This window comes from Pseudophryne corroboree, chromosome 9, assembly GCF_028390025.1.
Source record: "Pseudophryne corroboree isolate aPseCor3 chromosome 9, aPseCor3.hap2, whole genome shotgun sequence".
In the NCBI taxonomy this organism is placed as follows: domain Eukaryota; kingdom Metazoa; phylum Chordata; class Amphibia; order Anura; family Myobatrachidae; genus Pseudophryne; species Pseudophryne corroboree.
Window position 1 is genome coordinate 42388790 of NC_086452.1, and position 17535 is coordinate 42406324.

At 45.4% G+C, this 17535-nt stretch overlaps 1 protein-coding gene across 1 annotated transcript in view; it reads left to right on the plus strand.

Annotated features, from left to right (window-relative positions):
• Positions 1-242: 242 nt before the first annotated feature.
• Positions 243-17535, plus strand: part of LOC134958707 (FRAS1-related extracellular matrix protein 1-like) — a 364054-nt gene continuing 346761 nt past the window's right edge. The window contains exon 1 of the mRNA XM_063941462.1: positions 243-378. Within this exon, the coding sequence (XP_063797532.1) occupies positions 334-378 (45 nt within the window). The 5' untranslated portion in view covers positions 243-333. The remainder of the gene's footprint in view (positions 379-17535) is intronic.

Genomic DNA, 17535 nt, shown 5'->3' on the forward strand with positions numbered 1-17535 from the left:
TGTAACTGCGCTATGGCCTGTGACACGACTCTGATTTAGGCCGCACAGGCTTCTGACGCCGACACAGAACTCACAGCCAGGCCTGAGCTTCCTTATGTTGTTATTGGGGGTCTGAGGAGTTAGGACTTGCTATCAGATCGAATCCGTAACATCTGTGGCTCCAGGGCAGTTGGGAAAATAGTTGGAGGGTTACACATATTTCCTGTTCCCTTTGTTTTTGGTTCTCGCTCTCTGAGACGTAGTTGAGGAGACAATTACAAGTTATATCTTCTTGTTCCTTAGGTTTCTCCGTAATGTGAGTGGCAGGATTTTGGACTCAGTCCTGCTCAGGACATGTGTGCAGGATCCGTACGGAGGGTCTGCAAATCTGCTTTCCAGGTACGTCGTTGTCTTCACTTCTCTGCTTGGGTGCTTTTTTTTCTTTTTGCTAGCGCTGAGAGACACAGCTCCCGGCTGGAGCAGGCAGGATCTCTGTCTTTCTTTTTATACTGGCAGGACAAAGGGAAACATTCTCCGAGCTCAGTAGTAATATCTGCACATTACAGCACTGCACCGTGTACGGCAAAGCTTTCCGCACCATAGCCTCGCCCAGAGCACAACTCACGGCCGACGTTTTCCTGCTAGTTTTCCGGACGTAATTACTGGGATTGCATAAAAGATATGATGCGAACTATTGCTTTGTTTTATACTAATTCGCAGGATGGTAGAATCACAGATTGTTAGCATTATAAAATCAGAGGTACAAAGACCATGGGGGTCATTCCGAGTTGTTCGCTCGCAAGCGGATTTTAGCAGATTTGCTCATGCTAAGCCGCCGCCTACTGGGAGTGAATCTTAGCATCTTAAAATTGCGAACGATGTATTCGCAATATTGCGATTACACACCTCGTAGCAGTTTCTGAGTAGCTCCAGACTTACTCGGCATCTGCGATCATTTCACTGCTTGTCGTTCCTGGTTTGACGTCACAAACACACCCAGCGTTCGACCAGACACTCCTCCGTTTCTCCGGCCACTCCTGCGTTTTTTCCGGAAACGGTAGCGTTTTTTCCCACACGCCCATAAAACGGCCTGTTTCCGCCCAGTAACACCCATTTCCTGTCAATCACATTACGATCGCCAGAACGAAGAAAAAGCCGTGAGTAAAATTCCTAACTGCATAGCAAATTTACTTGGCGCAGTCGCAGTGCGGACATTGCGCATGCGCATTAAGCGGAAAATCGCTGCGATGCGAAGATTTTTACCGAGCGAACAACTCGGAATGAGGGCCCATGTTTGCAACAGATGACGCAGGTTATTGTTAATTGGAAACATTTAGGCCTGGACGCACACAAACTTATTCTTACTTTAAGGGTATTTGTTTTGTTTGTTTTTTCGTTTTGGGGAGGGGCGAGGGTGAGTCTGATTTCCCCCCCCCCTTACTTTTAATTTAAATCTGATGGGGAAAAACAACTAACAGCAAAAAAATATAAAAATAGGACAACCTGCTGAGCATCCCCCATTACACAAAAAGTGTCAAAAGTGTGTGTTTGACGCACCATATTATAATGGGGCCTTATTGAGTTTGACGCAAGTCCAAATGCGGATGGATCCAGTGGATATCTGCAAATTCAGGTGCACCTGCCCCCATCAAATGCAAAATAACGATTTTCTGTACTTTACGCATGCGCAGTACCCATCATTGATTGACAGTCTGAGTCTAATGCCGCTTTCGGGGGCGGCGACAGGCTCCGTTTGTAAAAACGGAGGTGTGTCGCCATCATTTAGGGGGTGGGAAGAGGCGAGTTATTCTGGCCTCTGCGACGGGCGCTTGCGTGTCGCCCTGGTGCCTGATGGTGTGTGAATGATTTGATGCTGCACCTTCTGCGGTCCCCGTCCCCAATCCATATGATGTCATGCTCTGGGCGGCTCTACACACTGCAGGGAGCGCGCACTGAAGCTGCACCACTGGCCTCCTGGATACTGCTCTAGGCACCCAGCTAGCCAAAAGCAAACACCATGGGGCAGCGACAGTGCACCCTGAACAACTGCATCAATTGCACCACTTGCACACCCTCCCTACAGCCCTGATGAGACACCTATTTTCATATGGATTTTTTGCACTCTGCACTCAGCCAGGTGTAAGTCTTTATACTAATTATGACACTGCGGACAGGAAAAAGACAGTGGGTAGTGCCACCAGCCACATGGATGGGGGACAGATATACTCGCATAGACAAGCCAATACTTGCATTGGCATAAGTTCGTAACCTTGCTGCTGCAGCCATACAGTGGTATGACCGCTGATGCGTCCGACACTCGATCAGGCCCAGGCATTTTTCCGAAAAGCAGAAAAGCTGATTAAATAATTAGATTGTGTGTCCTGATTTCACTGATTTTCAATGAAACAGGGATTTTAATTCATATAATGATCACTTATATTTAGCTCCAGAGGTAGAGCTGCAGCGCAGTCCAAATTTCAAATAGGGGAGCCACACCAGCTGCCGGTGAGTCACTTTGGGATGACAGTTGGAGGCAGTTGGTATGACTCCCCAATTTGAAATTTTGACTGTGCTGCAGCCCCACATCTTACTAAATGAACCTGCCGGCCTTTAAACAGAAACTTCACACTCCTGCCTCCCCATTTATCAGGACCATGTGGTTCTGACACCGGAGATCCTACAGTTAGCTCACCATCACTAGCACCAGATATCAAACAGCGATGGGCAGAGCTGGATCTATCAGTAGGCAATCTAGGCTCCAGCCTAGGGCCCAATGAGCACTGATGTTTGCTGATTACACTAACTTGCTTTTCTAAGTTTTATTTTGACAAACGGAGGGTGGCATTTGAGAGAAGTGCCAGATGGCGAGTTCGGCCATGTTTTATGGTGACAGTGGGATATCCGGAAAGTGAAATCCGGAGCGTAGGTAGGGGACCTAGGCCCCCCCACTCTTAGGGTCCCATTTATCAAACAATATTTGTGGCTATTTCCCTGAAAACACCTGTTGCAAATATTAAGTATCCCCCGTACGAGGGACCGCAGTAGGTTAATACCTCCATTGGTGGCCGCAGCCGCGTCCCCCATAGGTTTCTGCGTGGGATGCGATGATGCCAGATTTGCCAATATCTGGCAATCAAAGCATTCACGATATTGGCCCCCACTGAAGATGGCAGTAGCCCACTGTAGCCTGCAGAGGGTTTCCCTAAAATGGCCGCTGTAAACGTTCAGACGGCGGGACCGTTAGCTTTAGTCAGCCTTCAAGAAGCCAAGAAGATTGCTGAGGTGATCATTCAAATAAAAATGTTGATACTTGTTCATTTATTTCTTCAGTGAACAAGGCAGCAGCCCCCCAAACCACAGTGCATGTGATCTACAGTAGTTCTCTGCATTTCAGGAATATCATTTACTTGACGAGTTTATATTTCAGTCCTGTCTGTAAGCGTACACCGGTCAGCCTGGTGACAAGTCTTGCGATGAACATCAGATATTGCCGCGCAGCGATCCCATCTCTCCCAGCGGTACTTTGATAGATACGGACACTCTTCAAAGCGAGCATTATATAGACTAACGTACAGCGTATTAACAAAGTACCCTTCTGAGACGAGGCTGAAGTTAGCTTCTTATTCGGCCAGCTTCTTATTCACTTCTTATTCAAGCTCCAGCTTCTTATTCACTTCTTATTCGAACTCCAGCTTCTTATTCAGATCATTCAGTTTCGCAAGGGTTAATAAGTCTTCTGTCACAAATTTGACACCTGAAATCAACAGAGTAGGGTCCCTTGCATGTGACCCACTTGTATTTTGCCTGGCCCAACACTGTTTTGGGCATGAAATACACTGGCAAAGTGGGCACACACACCATATTTTGCCATTTTGAATAAGTAGCTGTAGTTTTGCAAGGGTTAACTAGTCTTGGGCCACAAATTTGACACCTGAAATCAACAGAGAGTGGTCACTTGCATGTGACCCACTTGTATTTTGCCTGGCCCAACGCTGTTTTGGGCATGAAATACACTGGCAAAGTGGGCACACACACCATATTTTACCATTTTGAATAAGTAGCTGTAGTTTTGCAAGGGTTAACCAGTCTTGGGCCACAAATCTGACAGCTGAAATCAACAGAGGGTGGTCACTTACATGTGACGCAGTTGTATTTTGCTTGGCCCAACGCTGTTTTGGGCATGAAATACACTGGCAAAGTGGGCACACACACCATATTTTGCCATTTTGAATAAGTAGCTGTAGTTTAGCAAGGGTTAACTAGTCTTGGGCCACAAATTTGACCCCCATAAACAACAGAGGGTGGTCACTTACATATGACGCAGTTGTATTTTGCCTGGCCCAACGCTGTTTTGAGCATGAAATATACTGGCAAAGTGGGCACACACCATATTTTACCATTTTGAATAAGTAGCTGTAGTTTTGCAAGGGTTAACCAGTCTTGGGCCACAAATTTGACACCTGAAATCAACAGAGGGTGGTCAGTTACATATGACCCACTTGTATTTTGCTTGGCCCAATGCGGTTTTGGGCATGAAATACACTGGCAAAGTGGGCACAAACACCATTTTATAAATTGCCATTTTGAATAAGTAGCTGTAGTTTTGCAAGGGTTAATTAGTCTTGGGCCACAAATTTGACCCCGGAAATCAACAGAGAGTGGTCACTTGCATGTGACCCACTTGTATTTTGCCTGGCCCAACGCTGTTTTGGGCATGAAATACACTGGCATAGTGGGCACACACACCATATTTTCCATTTTGAATAAGTAGCTGTAGTTTTGCAAGGGTTAACCAGTCTTGGGCCACAAATTTGACACCTGAAATCAACAGAGGGTGGTCAGTTACATATGACCCACTTGTATTTTGTTTGGCCCAACACTGTTTTGGGCATGAAATACACTGGCAAAGCGGGCACACACACCCTATTTTCCATTTTGAATAAGTAGCTGTAGTTTTGCAAGGGTTAACCAGTCTTGGGCCACAAATTTGACCCCTGAAATCAACAGAGAGTGGTCACTTGCATGTGACCCACTTGTATTTTGCCTGGCCCAACGCTGTTTTGGGCATGAAATACACTGGCATAGTGGGCACACACACCATATTTTCCATTTTGAATAAGTAGCTGTAGTTTTGCAAGGGTTAACCAGTCTTGGGCCACAAATTTGACACCTGAAATCAACAGAGGGTGGTCAGTTACATATGACCCACTTGTATTTTGCTTGGCCCAATGCGGTTTTGGGCATGAAATACACTGGCAAAGTGGGCACAAACACCATTTTATAAATTGCCATTTTGAATAAGTAGCTGTAGTTTTGCAAGGGTTAATTAGTCTTGGGCCACAAATTTGACCCCTGAAATCAACAGAGAGTGGTCACTTGCATGTGACCCACTTGTATTTTGCCTGGCCCAACGCTGTTTTGGGCATGAAATACACTGGCATAGTGGGCACACACACCATATTTTCCATTTTGAATAAGTAGCTGTAGTTTTGCAAGGGTTAACCAGTCTTGGGCCACAAATTTGACACCTGAAATCAACAGAGGGTGGTCAGTTACATATGACCCACTTGTATTTTGCTTGGCCCAATGCGGTTTTGGGCATGAAATACACTGGCAAAGTGGGCACAAACACCATTTTATAAATTGCCATTTTGAATAAGTAGCTGTAGTTTTGCAAGGGTTAATTAGTCTTGGGCCACAAATTTGACACCTGAAATCAACAAAGCGTAGTCACTTACATATGACCCACTTGTATTTTGCTTGGCCCAACGCTGTTTTGGGCATGAAATACACTGGCATAGTGGGCACACACACCATATTTTCCATTTTGAATAAGTAGCTGTAGTTTTGCAAGGGTTAACCAGTCTTGGGCCACAAATTTGACACCTGAAATCAACAGAGGGTGGTCAGTTACATATGACCCACTTGTATTTTGTTTGGCCCAACACTGTTTTGGGCATGAAATACACTGGCAAAGCGGGCACACACACCATATTTTCCATTTTGAATAAGTAGCTGTAGTTTTGCAAGGGTTAACCAGTCTTGGGCCACAAATTTGACACCTGAAATCAACAAAGGGTGGTCAGTTACATATGACCCACTTGTATTTTGCTTGGCCCAACGCTGTTTTGGGCATGAAATACACTGGCAAAGTGGGCACACACACCATATTTTGCCATTTTCAATAAGTAGCTGTAGTTTTGCAAGGGTTAACTAGTCTTGGGCCACAAATTTGACACCTGAAATCAACAAAGGGTGGTCAGTTACATATGACCCACTTGTATTTTGCTTGGCCCAACGCTGTTTTGGGCATGAAATACACTGGCAAAGTGGGCACACACACCATGATTTGCTATTTTGAATAAGTAGCTGTAGTTTTGCAAGGGTTAACCAGTCTTGGGCCACAAATTTGACACCTGAAATCAACAGAGGGTGGTCACTTACATATGACCCACTTGTATTTTGCTTGGCCCAACACTGTTTTTGGCATGAAATACACTGGCAAAGTGGGCACAGACACCATTTTATAAATTGCCATTTTGAATAAGTAGCTGTAGTTTTGCAAGGGTTAACTAGTCTTGGGCCACAAATTTGACCCCTGAAATCAACAGAGAGTGGTCACTTGCATGTGACCCACTTGTATTTTGCCTGGCCCAATGCTGTTTTGGGCATGAAATACACTGGCAAAGTGGGCACACACATAATGTTTTGCTATTTTGAATAAGTAGCTGTAGTTTTGCAAGGGTTAACTAGTCTTGGGCCACAAATTTGACCCCTGAAATCAACAGAGAGTGGTCACTTGCATGTGACCCACTTGTATTTTGCCTGGCCCAATGCTGTTTTGGGCATGAAATACACTGGCAAAGTGGGCACACACATAATGTTTTGCTATTTTGAATAAGTAGCTGTAGTTTTGCAAGGGTTAACTAGTCTTGGGCCACAAATTTGACCCCTGAAATCAACAGAGAGTGGTCACTTGCATGTGACCCACTTGTATTTTGCCTGGCCCAACGCTGTTTTGGGCATGAAATACACTGGCAAAGTGGGCACACACACCATATTTTCCATTTTGAATAAGTAGCTGTAGTTTTGCAAGGGTTAACCAGTCTTGGGCCACAAATTTGACACCTGAAATCAACAGAGGGTGGTCAGTTACATATGACCCACTTGTATTTTGCTTGGCCCAATGCTGTTTTGGGCATGAAATACACTGGCAAAGTGGGCACACACACCATGTTTTGCTATTTTGAATAAGTAGCTGTAGTTTTGCAAGGGTTAACTAGTCTTGGGCCACAAATTTGACCCCTGAAATCAACAGAGAGTGGTCACTTGCATGTGACCCACTTGTATTTTGCCTGGCCCAACGCTGTTTTGGGCATGAAATACACTGGCATAGTGGGCACACACACCATATTTTCCATTTTGAATAAGTAGCTGTAGTTTTGCAAGGGTTAATCAGTCTTGGGCCACAAATTTGACACCTGAAATCAACAGAGGGTGGTCAGTTACATATGACCCACTTGTATTTTGCTTGGCCCAATGCGGTTTTGGGCATGAAATACACTGGCAAAGTGGGCACAAACACCATTTTATAAATTGCCATTTTGAATAAGTAGCTGTAGTTTTGCAAGGGTTAATTAGTCTTGGGCCACAAATTTGACCCCTGAAATCAACAGAGAGTGGTCACTTGCATGTGACCCACTTGTATTTTGCCTGGCCCAACGCTGTTTTGGGCATGAAATACACTGGCATAGTGGGCACACACACCATATTTTCCATTTTGAATAAGTAGCTGTAGTTTTGCAAGGGTTAACCAGTCTTGGGCCACAAATTTGACACCTGAAATCAACAGAGGGTGGTCAGTTACATATGACCCACTTGTATTTTGTTTGGCCCAACACTGTTTTGGGCATGAAATACACTGGCAAAGCGGGCACACACACCCTATTTTCCATTTTGAATAAGTAGCTGTAGTTTTGCAAGGGTTAACCAGTCTTGGGCCACAAATTTGACCCCTGAAATCAACAGAGAGTGGTCACTTGCATGTGACCCACTTGTATTTTGCCTGGCCCAACGCTGTTTTGGGCATGAAATACACTGGCATAGTGGGCACACACACCATATTTTCCATTTTGAATAAGTAGCTGTAGTTTTGCAAGGGTTAACCAGTCTTGGGCCACAAATTTGACACCTGAAATCAACAGAGGGTGGTCAGTTACATATGACCCACTTGTATTTTGCTTGGCCCAATGCGGTTTTGGGCATGAAATACACTGGCAAAGTGGGCACAAACACCATTTTATAAATTGCCATTTTGAATAAGTAGCTGTAGTTTTGCAAGGGTTAATTAGTCTTGGGCCACAAATTTGACCCCTGAAATCAACAGAGAGTGGTCACTTGCATGTGACCCACTTGTATTTTGCCTGGCCCAACGCTGTTTTGGGCATGAAATACACTGGCATAGTGGGCACACACACCATATTTTCCATTTTGAATAAGTAGCTGTAGTTTTGCAAGGGTTAACCAGTCTTGGGCCACAAATTTGACACCTGAAATCAACAGAGGGTGGTCAGTTACATATGACCCACTTGTATTTTGCTTGGCCCAATGCGGTTTTGGGCATGAAATACACTGGCAAAGTGGGCACAAACACCATTTTATAAATTGCCATTTTGAATAAGTAGCTGTAGTTTTGCAAGGGTTAATTAGTCTTGGGCCACAAATTTGACCCCTGAAATCAACAGAGAGTGGTCACTTGCATGTGACCCACTTGTATTTTGCCTGGCCCAACGCTGTTTTGGGCATGAAATACACTGGCATAGTGGGCACACACACCATATTTTCCATTTTGAATAAGTAGCTGTAGTTTTGCAAGGGTTAACCAGTCTTGGGCCACAAATTTGACACCTGAAATCAACAGAGGGTGGTCACTTACATATGACCCACTTGTATTTTGCTTGGCCCAATGCGGTTTTGGGCATGAAATACACTGGCAAAGTGGGCACAAACACCATTTTATAAATTGCCATTTTGAATAAGTAGCTGTAGTTTTGCAAGGGTTAATTAGTCTTGGGCCACAAATTTGACCCCTGAAATCAACAGAGAGTGGTCACTTGCATGTGACCCACTTGTATTTTGCCTGGCCCAACGCTGTTTTGGGCATGAAATACACTGGCATAGTGGGCACACACACCATATTTTCCATTTTGAATAAGTAGCTGTAGTTTTGCAAGGGTTAACCAGTCTTGGGCCACAAATTTGACACCTGAAATCAACAGAGGGTGGTCAGTTACATATGACCCACTTGTATTTTGTTTGGCCCAACACTGTTTTGGGCATGAAATACACTGGCAAAGCGGGCACACACACCCTATTTTCCATTTTGAATAAGTAGCTGTAGTTTTGCAAGGGTTAACCAGTCTTGGGCCACAAATTTGACCCCTGAAATCAACAGAGAGTGGTCACTTGCATGTGACCCACTTGTATTTTGCCTGGCCCAACGCTGTTTTGGGCATGAAATACACTGGCATAGTGGGCACACACACCATATTTTCCATTTTGAATAAGTAGCTGTAGTTTTGCAAGGGTTAACCAGTCTTGGGCCACAAATTTGACACCTGAAATCAACAGAGGGTGGTCAGTTACATATGACCCACTTGTATTTTGCTTGGCCCAATGCGGTTTTGGGCATGAAATACACTGGCAAAGTGGGCACAAACACCATTTTATAAATTGCCATTTTGAATAAGTAGCTGTAGTTTTGCAAGGGTTAATTAGTCTTGGGCCACAAATTTGACCCCTGAAATCAACAGAGAGTGGTCACTTGCATGTGACCCACTTGTATTTTGCCTGGCCCAACGCTGTTTTGGGCATGAAATACACTGGCATAGTGGGCACACACACCATATTTTCCATTTTGAATAAGTAGCTGTAGTTTTGCAAGGGTTAACCAGTCTTGGGCCACAAATTTGACACCTGAAATCAACAGAGGGTGGTCAGTTACATATGACCCACTTGTATTTTGCTTGGCCCAATGCGGTTTTGGGCATGAAGTACACTGGCAAAGTGGGCACAAACACCATTTTATAAATTGCCATTTTGAATAAGTAGCTGTAGTTTTGCAAGGGTTAATTAGTCTTGGGCCACAAATTTGACACCTGAAATCAACAAAGCGTAGTCACTTACATATGACCCACTTGTATTTTGCTTGGCCCAACGCTGTTTTGGGCATGAAATACACTGGCAAAGTGTGCCCACACACCATATTTTACCATTTTGAATAAGTAGCTATAGTTTTGCAAGAGTTAACTAGTCTTGGGACACAATTGTGAGACCTGCAATCAACAGAATGTGGTCACTTACATATCACCCACTTGTATTCTGCTTGGCCCAACATTGATTTGTGAATGAATTACGCTGGGAAAGTAGGCACAACCACCATATTATGATTTACCATTTTGAATATGTAGCTGTAGTTTTGCAAGGGTTAACTAGTCTTGGGCGACATATTTGATACCAGAAATCAAGGGTTAGATTAGCTCCTTATCGCACAGGGGAGTCATAGAGAGTCTATGTTGCGTTAAAGTTGTCTGAAGTCAGCTCTTATCCTTGCTTGAAGGAAGTGTCAAAGTCAGAAAAATGTCTCTATGCACGTTGCCATATTTGCACCGCACACTGGTCCGTGCTGCGCATGCGTACGCTCTCCCGTGAAGGCGCATACCCGCAATAGCGTGCACTCGCAGGCGCGGTATGCGTATTTACGGTAGAGTTTATGTAGTCGTAGCGTGCGACTCATTCGTTACATATTTCCACAATTAATGTAGTTTATAGATCATGGTCCCTTTGATAGTTTCTGAAAGTTTGGTTAATATAGAAGGTCCCTGAGCTAAGGAATCCCTCTTTGTATCGTACGAAGGGTCTAACAGGAATCATACAGCAGTGTTTGGTACCCATCGGAAGAGTATTTAATTAGCAATATTCCGGTGTTGGTTTGGAGCGTATTAATCGCTCGTGCGAATAGTTATGGACATAAGAAGTTTATGTCCATTTCTACTATTTACTCATACTCAGGTATGCGGCGGGAAACCTAGTTCCCCACCCACCTGAGCTGTTTGAAATCGTCACAGCCCACCTGTATGAATCACCCTATGACCTTTTGTTGTGATACAGGGTCGAATTCCTTCATCCAATGGACAATGGGATTGTAGGGACTGTAGGATTGCATTGTGTGTGGGGCATAAATAGGCAGGCCGACCACATCCAGCTCTCACTCTTCAACGGTTCTCATTGCTGAAAATCGGGTGCTGGATGTCCAGGCGCATGCGATCGTTTACCCTTGTGCGTAAGTTTCTCTCCGTTATCATTGTCTTTCTGTGAGCCAATTTCTCTCATCTCTCTCCGTCTCTCTCTCTCTCTCTCTTTCCCTTCTCTCTCTCTCTCGTATCTCCCCTAGACTAGTATTGTATTGTATTAGATAGTATTGTTTAGTTCTGTGGTTAGGAAGTCTCTGTTATATTGTAGTGTATCATTTGTACTGTTACCCCCTTTTTACAAGTATACTAGATATAATACAGTTAATAGGCTTTGGAACCTAAACCAGTATCTGTGTATTTTCTATAGTGTTAAGTGTTCACTTGAGCGTCGGTGACGCTCAAGCAGCTTTGTAGTTAGTCAGGTTACACAAGGTTGCACTTACACCCTGTATTCACATTAAGGTATTCTGTGTATTTCTTTGGTATAAGGTTTAGACATAAAGGTATAGCGTTGTGAGCGTCTGCGCCGCTGGTGATCTCCTCGTGGTCTCGAGCGTCCGCTACGCCATAGCGAATCATTACTCTAGTCATAGCCAATAACGTGTCCTGTGATCCCTGGGCCGTGAGCGAACGTGACGCTTGAGCGTCTCGCCTACGGCGGAGCGATCGTTACGCAAATAGCGTACCATTACGGTACTTCTTAAGCAAACAGCGTACAGTGTTCTTAGACTTCATAAAGGGTTGTTTATACGACAAGGGAATTTAGCATTGTCAGAAGCTATACTCAGCAGGATTGGGGTGACGGGTCCCAGCAAAGCCCAAGAATATTATGAGTTGCAGCTGAACCCATCTGAGCCTCCAGTGGTCAAACTGGCATAATTGGCCAAACTGAGTAAAACCTGGTTACAGATAAAAACTCTTCTCAGTGGGTAGTGGAAGTGATGGCTCTAGACCAGGCTATACGGGTATCAGACCGTGGTGTAAAACACTGGGCCTTTGCAGGCTGACCCCAGACAATTGAGGAGCTAGCAGTGGTGATTGAGAGGTACCTGACCCTGGGAAATTTTAATAAAGCCAAGCAAGGGTTACAGCCAGTACATAAGCCCAATACCCAGATCCCCATTGTTAAACCAAACAGCCCGTCTCCAGTCATATGTTTTGAGTGCAGAGAGCCCAGTCATGCACAGCGGTACTTCCTAAAGCAGGGTGAGCTAGTGGATTGCAGCTCAGGGAAAACAGTACAACCTGTATTCAGTATGGCGCCTGGAATTATTTCCCCAGCTGAAACTACCATTTCATCTGATGGTACAGATTGAAGGCTGGGATATCTGGGCCTTGGTTGATACTGGCAATGAATTATCTATCATCTCTGCTAACCTGGTTCTTCCCGGGTCTGGCCAGGTTGTGCTTCTGGTAAAGATGCTATGTATACTTGGTGACATAGAAGAATGCCCATTGGTGCACCTGCCGGTGGTGATTAAAGTAAGACCAGTAAAAATGGTAGTCACAGTAGCTTCCAAACCTCTTTATCCACTAATCCTGGGCCAGGACTTCCCACTGTTGCAGGAGTTTGTTACCTGGCATGACATTGGCAGACAGACAAAGGTTAAGCTGTCGCAGGGGCCAAGATCTACTGGAAGCCAAGGTTGTATGACTGTAAACCCCTCTCTTGCCAGTGAGATTGAGACACATTAGTCCCCCATTTGCGAAAGAGTGTCTTTGCAGGACTTTAGGCGAGATCAACATAACGATGGCAACTTGTCTAATACTTTTTAAAATGTGGTAGTGGTAAATGGTAAGGTAAACTCTGCTTTACCACCTGAAGGTGTACCTTACTTTATGTGAAAAACATTTTTTTTTTACCTTGTAACTTATTTGCAAGGTAAAAGGGTAGACCAGTTGCTGATTCCCCGAAAACACGAGCAGCTGGTACTGAGGGCGGCTCACATGCATTTATGGGGTGGCCATTTAGGGGAGAGGAAAACTCTCCAGCTATGTTTCTCCTGGCCAGGCATTCATGCTGCAGTAAAAGAATATTGTCAGGAATGCCCAGTGTACTAAAAGAATGCACCCCAGACAGAATTTAGGGCGACCTTGGTTTTCCTGACTATAATTTCCATGCCTATTCAGCCAATTTTTATAGATCTGATAGGGCCAGTAGAAAAATCGGATCATGGGCATCAGTATATATTGGTGACGGTGGACTACTCCACCGGGTACCCGGAGGCCATACCACTATGTAACATGAAATCTAGCACTATTGTCCAGGAGTTCTTGATGCTGTATACCCGTCTAGGAATACCAATAGAGGTCCTGACCGACTAAGGTACCCCTTTTGTGTCTAAATTAATGAAATACCTGTGTCGCCTGTTAAAGGTGGATAGAATTACCATTTCGGTTTACCACCCGCAGACAGACGGCTTGGTTGAATGCTTTAACAGAACCCTTATGCAGATGATGAAAAGGGCAGTGTCACAGGAGAAGCGAGATTAGGACCTACTCTTACCTTAGCTAATGTTGGCAGTTTGAGAGGTACCCCAAGCCTCTTTTTTTATTATTATTATTATTATTATTATCCTTTATTTATATAGAGACTTTATATAGAGACTGTATGGGGTTTAGACCCTTCAAACTCCTCTATGGTAGACAACGCAGAGGGATACTAGATCTATTAAAAGATGGGTGGGAGCAGCAATTGTCCCAAGGGGATGCGGTTAAGATCCCGCCGGACGGAATCCCGGCGGTTGAAATACTGACGCCGGAACCCCGACCGGCACAATCCCGACATATTCTGCCTCCGTGGGTGTCCACGACACCCATAGAGGGAGAATATAAAAGTGTGCTGAGCATAGCAAAGCACCGTGCCTGCAGCGTGGCGAGCAAAGCGAGCCCACAATGGGCTGCGTTCTGCTCGCCACCCCTGTCGGGATTGTGTGGTCGAAATTCCGGCGTCAGTATTTCGACCGCCGGGATCCCATCCTGCGGGATTTAGTACTGATCCCGTCCCAAGAGCCTAACATCGTTCAGTTTGTGTCCCAATTATATGGCTGTCTAAGGCAAATTGCGCCACTTCTGACCAAGCATATGGCAAGAGCTCAACAGGATCAAAAACGCAGTCATGGCGTTACTGCTGTCAACCGGACTCTCAATAGGGGCAACAAGGTACTGATACTTGTGTCTAGGTACGGCAGGAAGGTAGAAGGAAAGAGGTAAAAGTCTACCATGTGAATTTGTTGAAGCCTTGGAAAGTGCCAGTCATCCCTCTTTAGTGGCCATGAAAACCCCAGTATGTCAGGTGCCTACTGAAGTAACTGAGTCCTAGCCAGAAACAAGAAGTGGTAAACTTAGTAGCACAGTACCAGGTTGTGTTCTCTGCCCTCCTGGGGAAAACTCAAATCATACAGCATGACAATGTTACTCCACCCAGGGGGGTGATAAAACAAAGGCAATATTGTATATCTGAGGCCCAACAGGCAGCAGTAAAACGGGAACTGGAAGTGATGCGGCGCTTGGGGGTCACAGAGTAGTCAAACAGTGAATGGAATAATCCCATTTTTTTTTAGAGCCCAAGCTTTTTGGAGCTTTGAGATTCTGTAATGACTTCAGAAAGTTAAATAAAGTTCCTCGGTTTGATTCCTATCCTATGCCCCGGGTTTATGAACTTAGCAATAAGCCTGTATCTAACTACGCTAGATTTACTGAAGGGGTACTGGCAAATTCCTCTGATGGAAGCTGCCAAAGCAACAACAGCCTTCTCTACCACAGTGGGTTTGTTCCAGTCGCACCTTCCAAAGGTGGATGCAGTGTTACAGTCTCTACAGGCACAAGGGTTCACAGCTAACCTGGAGAAGTGTGCCATCATATCTGTGGAGGCAAAGTATCTGGGGTATATTGTATGCCAAGGGTAAGTTAAACCTCAACCTGGCAAGGTGGAAGCAGTCTTCACATGGCCTAAGCTAAAATGTATGTCGCAACTCAGGATATTCTTTGGTCTGGTGGGCTATTATCGTAGGTTCAGGGGTGGAACTTGCAGCGGTGCAACCGGCAGGGCCCCTCCACAATGAAGGGGCCCACAGCCGGAGGCACTACAATGAGTGAGACTGACTCATTACATGCCACCTGCCGGCGCGCTGCAAGCCGCCGCTTCCCCTTAACAGAATGAGGCTGAGCTGCAGTCTGGCCAGAGGGGGAGGAGGATGCAGTGGAGGAGTCTGGAGAAGGAGAAGGGGCCATCTTCCCCTCTCATTCACGGGCAGCCCAGCTGTTTCTTTTTGCTACCGGAGCCGGAGCATCACGTGACCATGCGGCTAAACTGTAGAGTTAGTGCAGCAGCATTCCTTGTAAAGGCGGTAAGGCAGCTGTGTGTTTATTTATTTTTATTTTATTATACATTTTTCTAATTGTACATTTCATCCTGCAAACTCAGAATCGCGGACCTCGAAGAGGCGGAGCCTACATTGAGGGGGCGGAGATTGGGAGGTGGTGGTCTCTCTGCAAATAGTAATGGTGACTGTGCAGTGACATATAACATACAGCACAGCATAGAGTGACCCCACTAAGGCAGCCAGGCACAGGGTCATGTGTTGTCACCCAGGGTGCATGTGCTGCTGCTGGCTGCATGATGCATAGTGTGGACATCTGTCTCCATGGGCCTTGTGTATCCTTGTACAAAGGAATTGTCCCATTTTTATACAGTGAGAAGTCTTCTGAGTTTTTGTGGGAGTTGGATACAATTGGCCGACAGTTATCATATTGATATTCATTATGTCGACATAAAGAACTGTCAACAAACAGTCCCTTGTGATATAGCAGTTTCGTACTTTATACCGGTGACAGCAGTGCCTTTTTCTGGATCACATTGCATTGGCGATGTCTCAGCAGTGTTCTGGTGAGTATTTTCCCCATTATCCCTAATCCCTAAACCTTTCCCTAGTAGCTAACCTTAACCTTTACCCCTCCCCACAGCCTAACCCTAGCCACCACCCCAGTGCCTCACCCCTCCCCCCCAGCAGCCTAACCCTAAAACTTTACCGTAGTGCCTACTATATTGGCGTTATGTGTAAAAGAAGCTCTACTGTGTGGCGTAATGTGTATAAGGAGCTCTACTGTGTGGCTTAACCTGTATAAGGGGTATTACTGTGTGGTGTAACGTCTATAAGAAGCACCACTGTGTGGCGTAACGTGTATAAGGAGCACTATTGTGTGGCGTAAAGTGTATAAGGACCATTACAGTGTGTTGTAACGTGTATAAGGAGCTCTACTGTGTTGCGTAACATGTATAAGGAACAGTACTGGGTGGAGTAACGTGTATCAGGAGCACTACTGTGTGGTATAACGTATATTAAGATACTACTGTGTGGTATAACGTATATTAAGATACTACTGTGTGGCGTAACATGTATAAGAGGCACTACTGTGTGTTGTAATGTGTATAAGAACTACTGTGTGGCGTAACGTGTAGAAGGAGCTCTACTATGTGGCGTAATGCGTATAAGAAGCAGTACTGTGTGGCATAACGTGTTTCAGGAGCACTACTGTGTGGCGTAACGTGTAGAAGGAGCTCTACTATGTGGCGTAATGCGTATAAGAAGCAATACTGTGTGGCATAACGTGTTTCAGGAGCAGTACTGTGTAGCGTAATGTATATAAGGAGTACTACTGTTCAGTGTAATGTAATGTAAATCAGTGTAATGTAATGAGGTTGCACTACTGTGTGGCATAATTTGAATTGGTGGTACTATTGTGTGCCCACACCCCTTTTCAATGAGACCATGCCCTATTTTTTGACACACGTTTTGGATCTTGGGCGGGCTGGGGCAACGCATTTTGTTGCACCTCGGCCCACCATGGTCTTGTTCCGCCACTGCGTAGGTGCATGCGCGAATTTGCCACAGGGCAGCATCATTCACTGAATGTCTGAGGAAACAGTCCCCAGACAAGATCTAATCACAGATGTGCTAAATGTAGCACATCTACAATCATGTACTTTGACATGCGGGTGGATGCCCAGCACAGGGCTGGTCCGCCCTGCATGACTGGCCCTAGCCCCCCCCCATCCCCCTCGCACAGGTACAAAACCATTGCACGGTGTCGATGATTTTGTACCTGATGAGTAACTCCCTGCAAACGAAGCTCCTGCACGCTGGCAGTCCGCTACTCGCCACATCCCGGGTCGCAGAGTCTGTGTGTAACACCACGCAGCTGCCTCGGGCCACCCCCCAACGGTCCAGACAGGCCTCCGTTGTCCGGACCGTGGTTCTAAAGCCGGTGGCATGCCCCTTCCCACCACATGACCGCCTCTGCC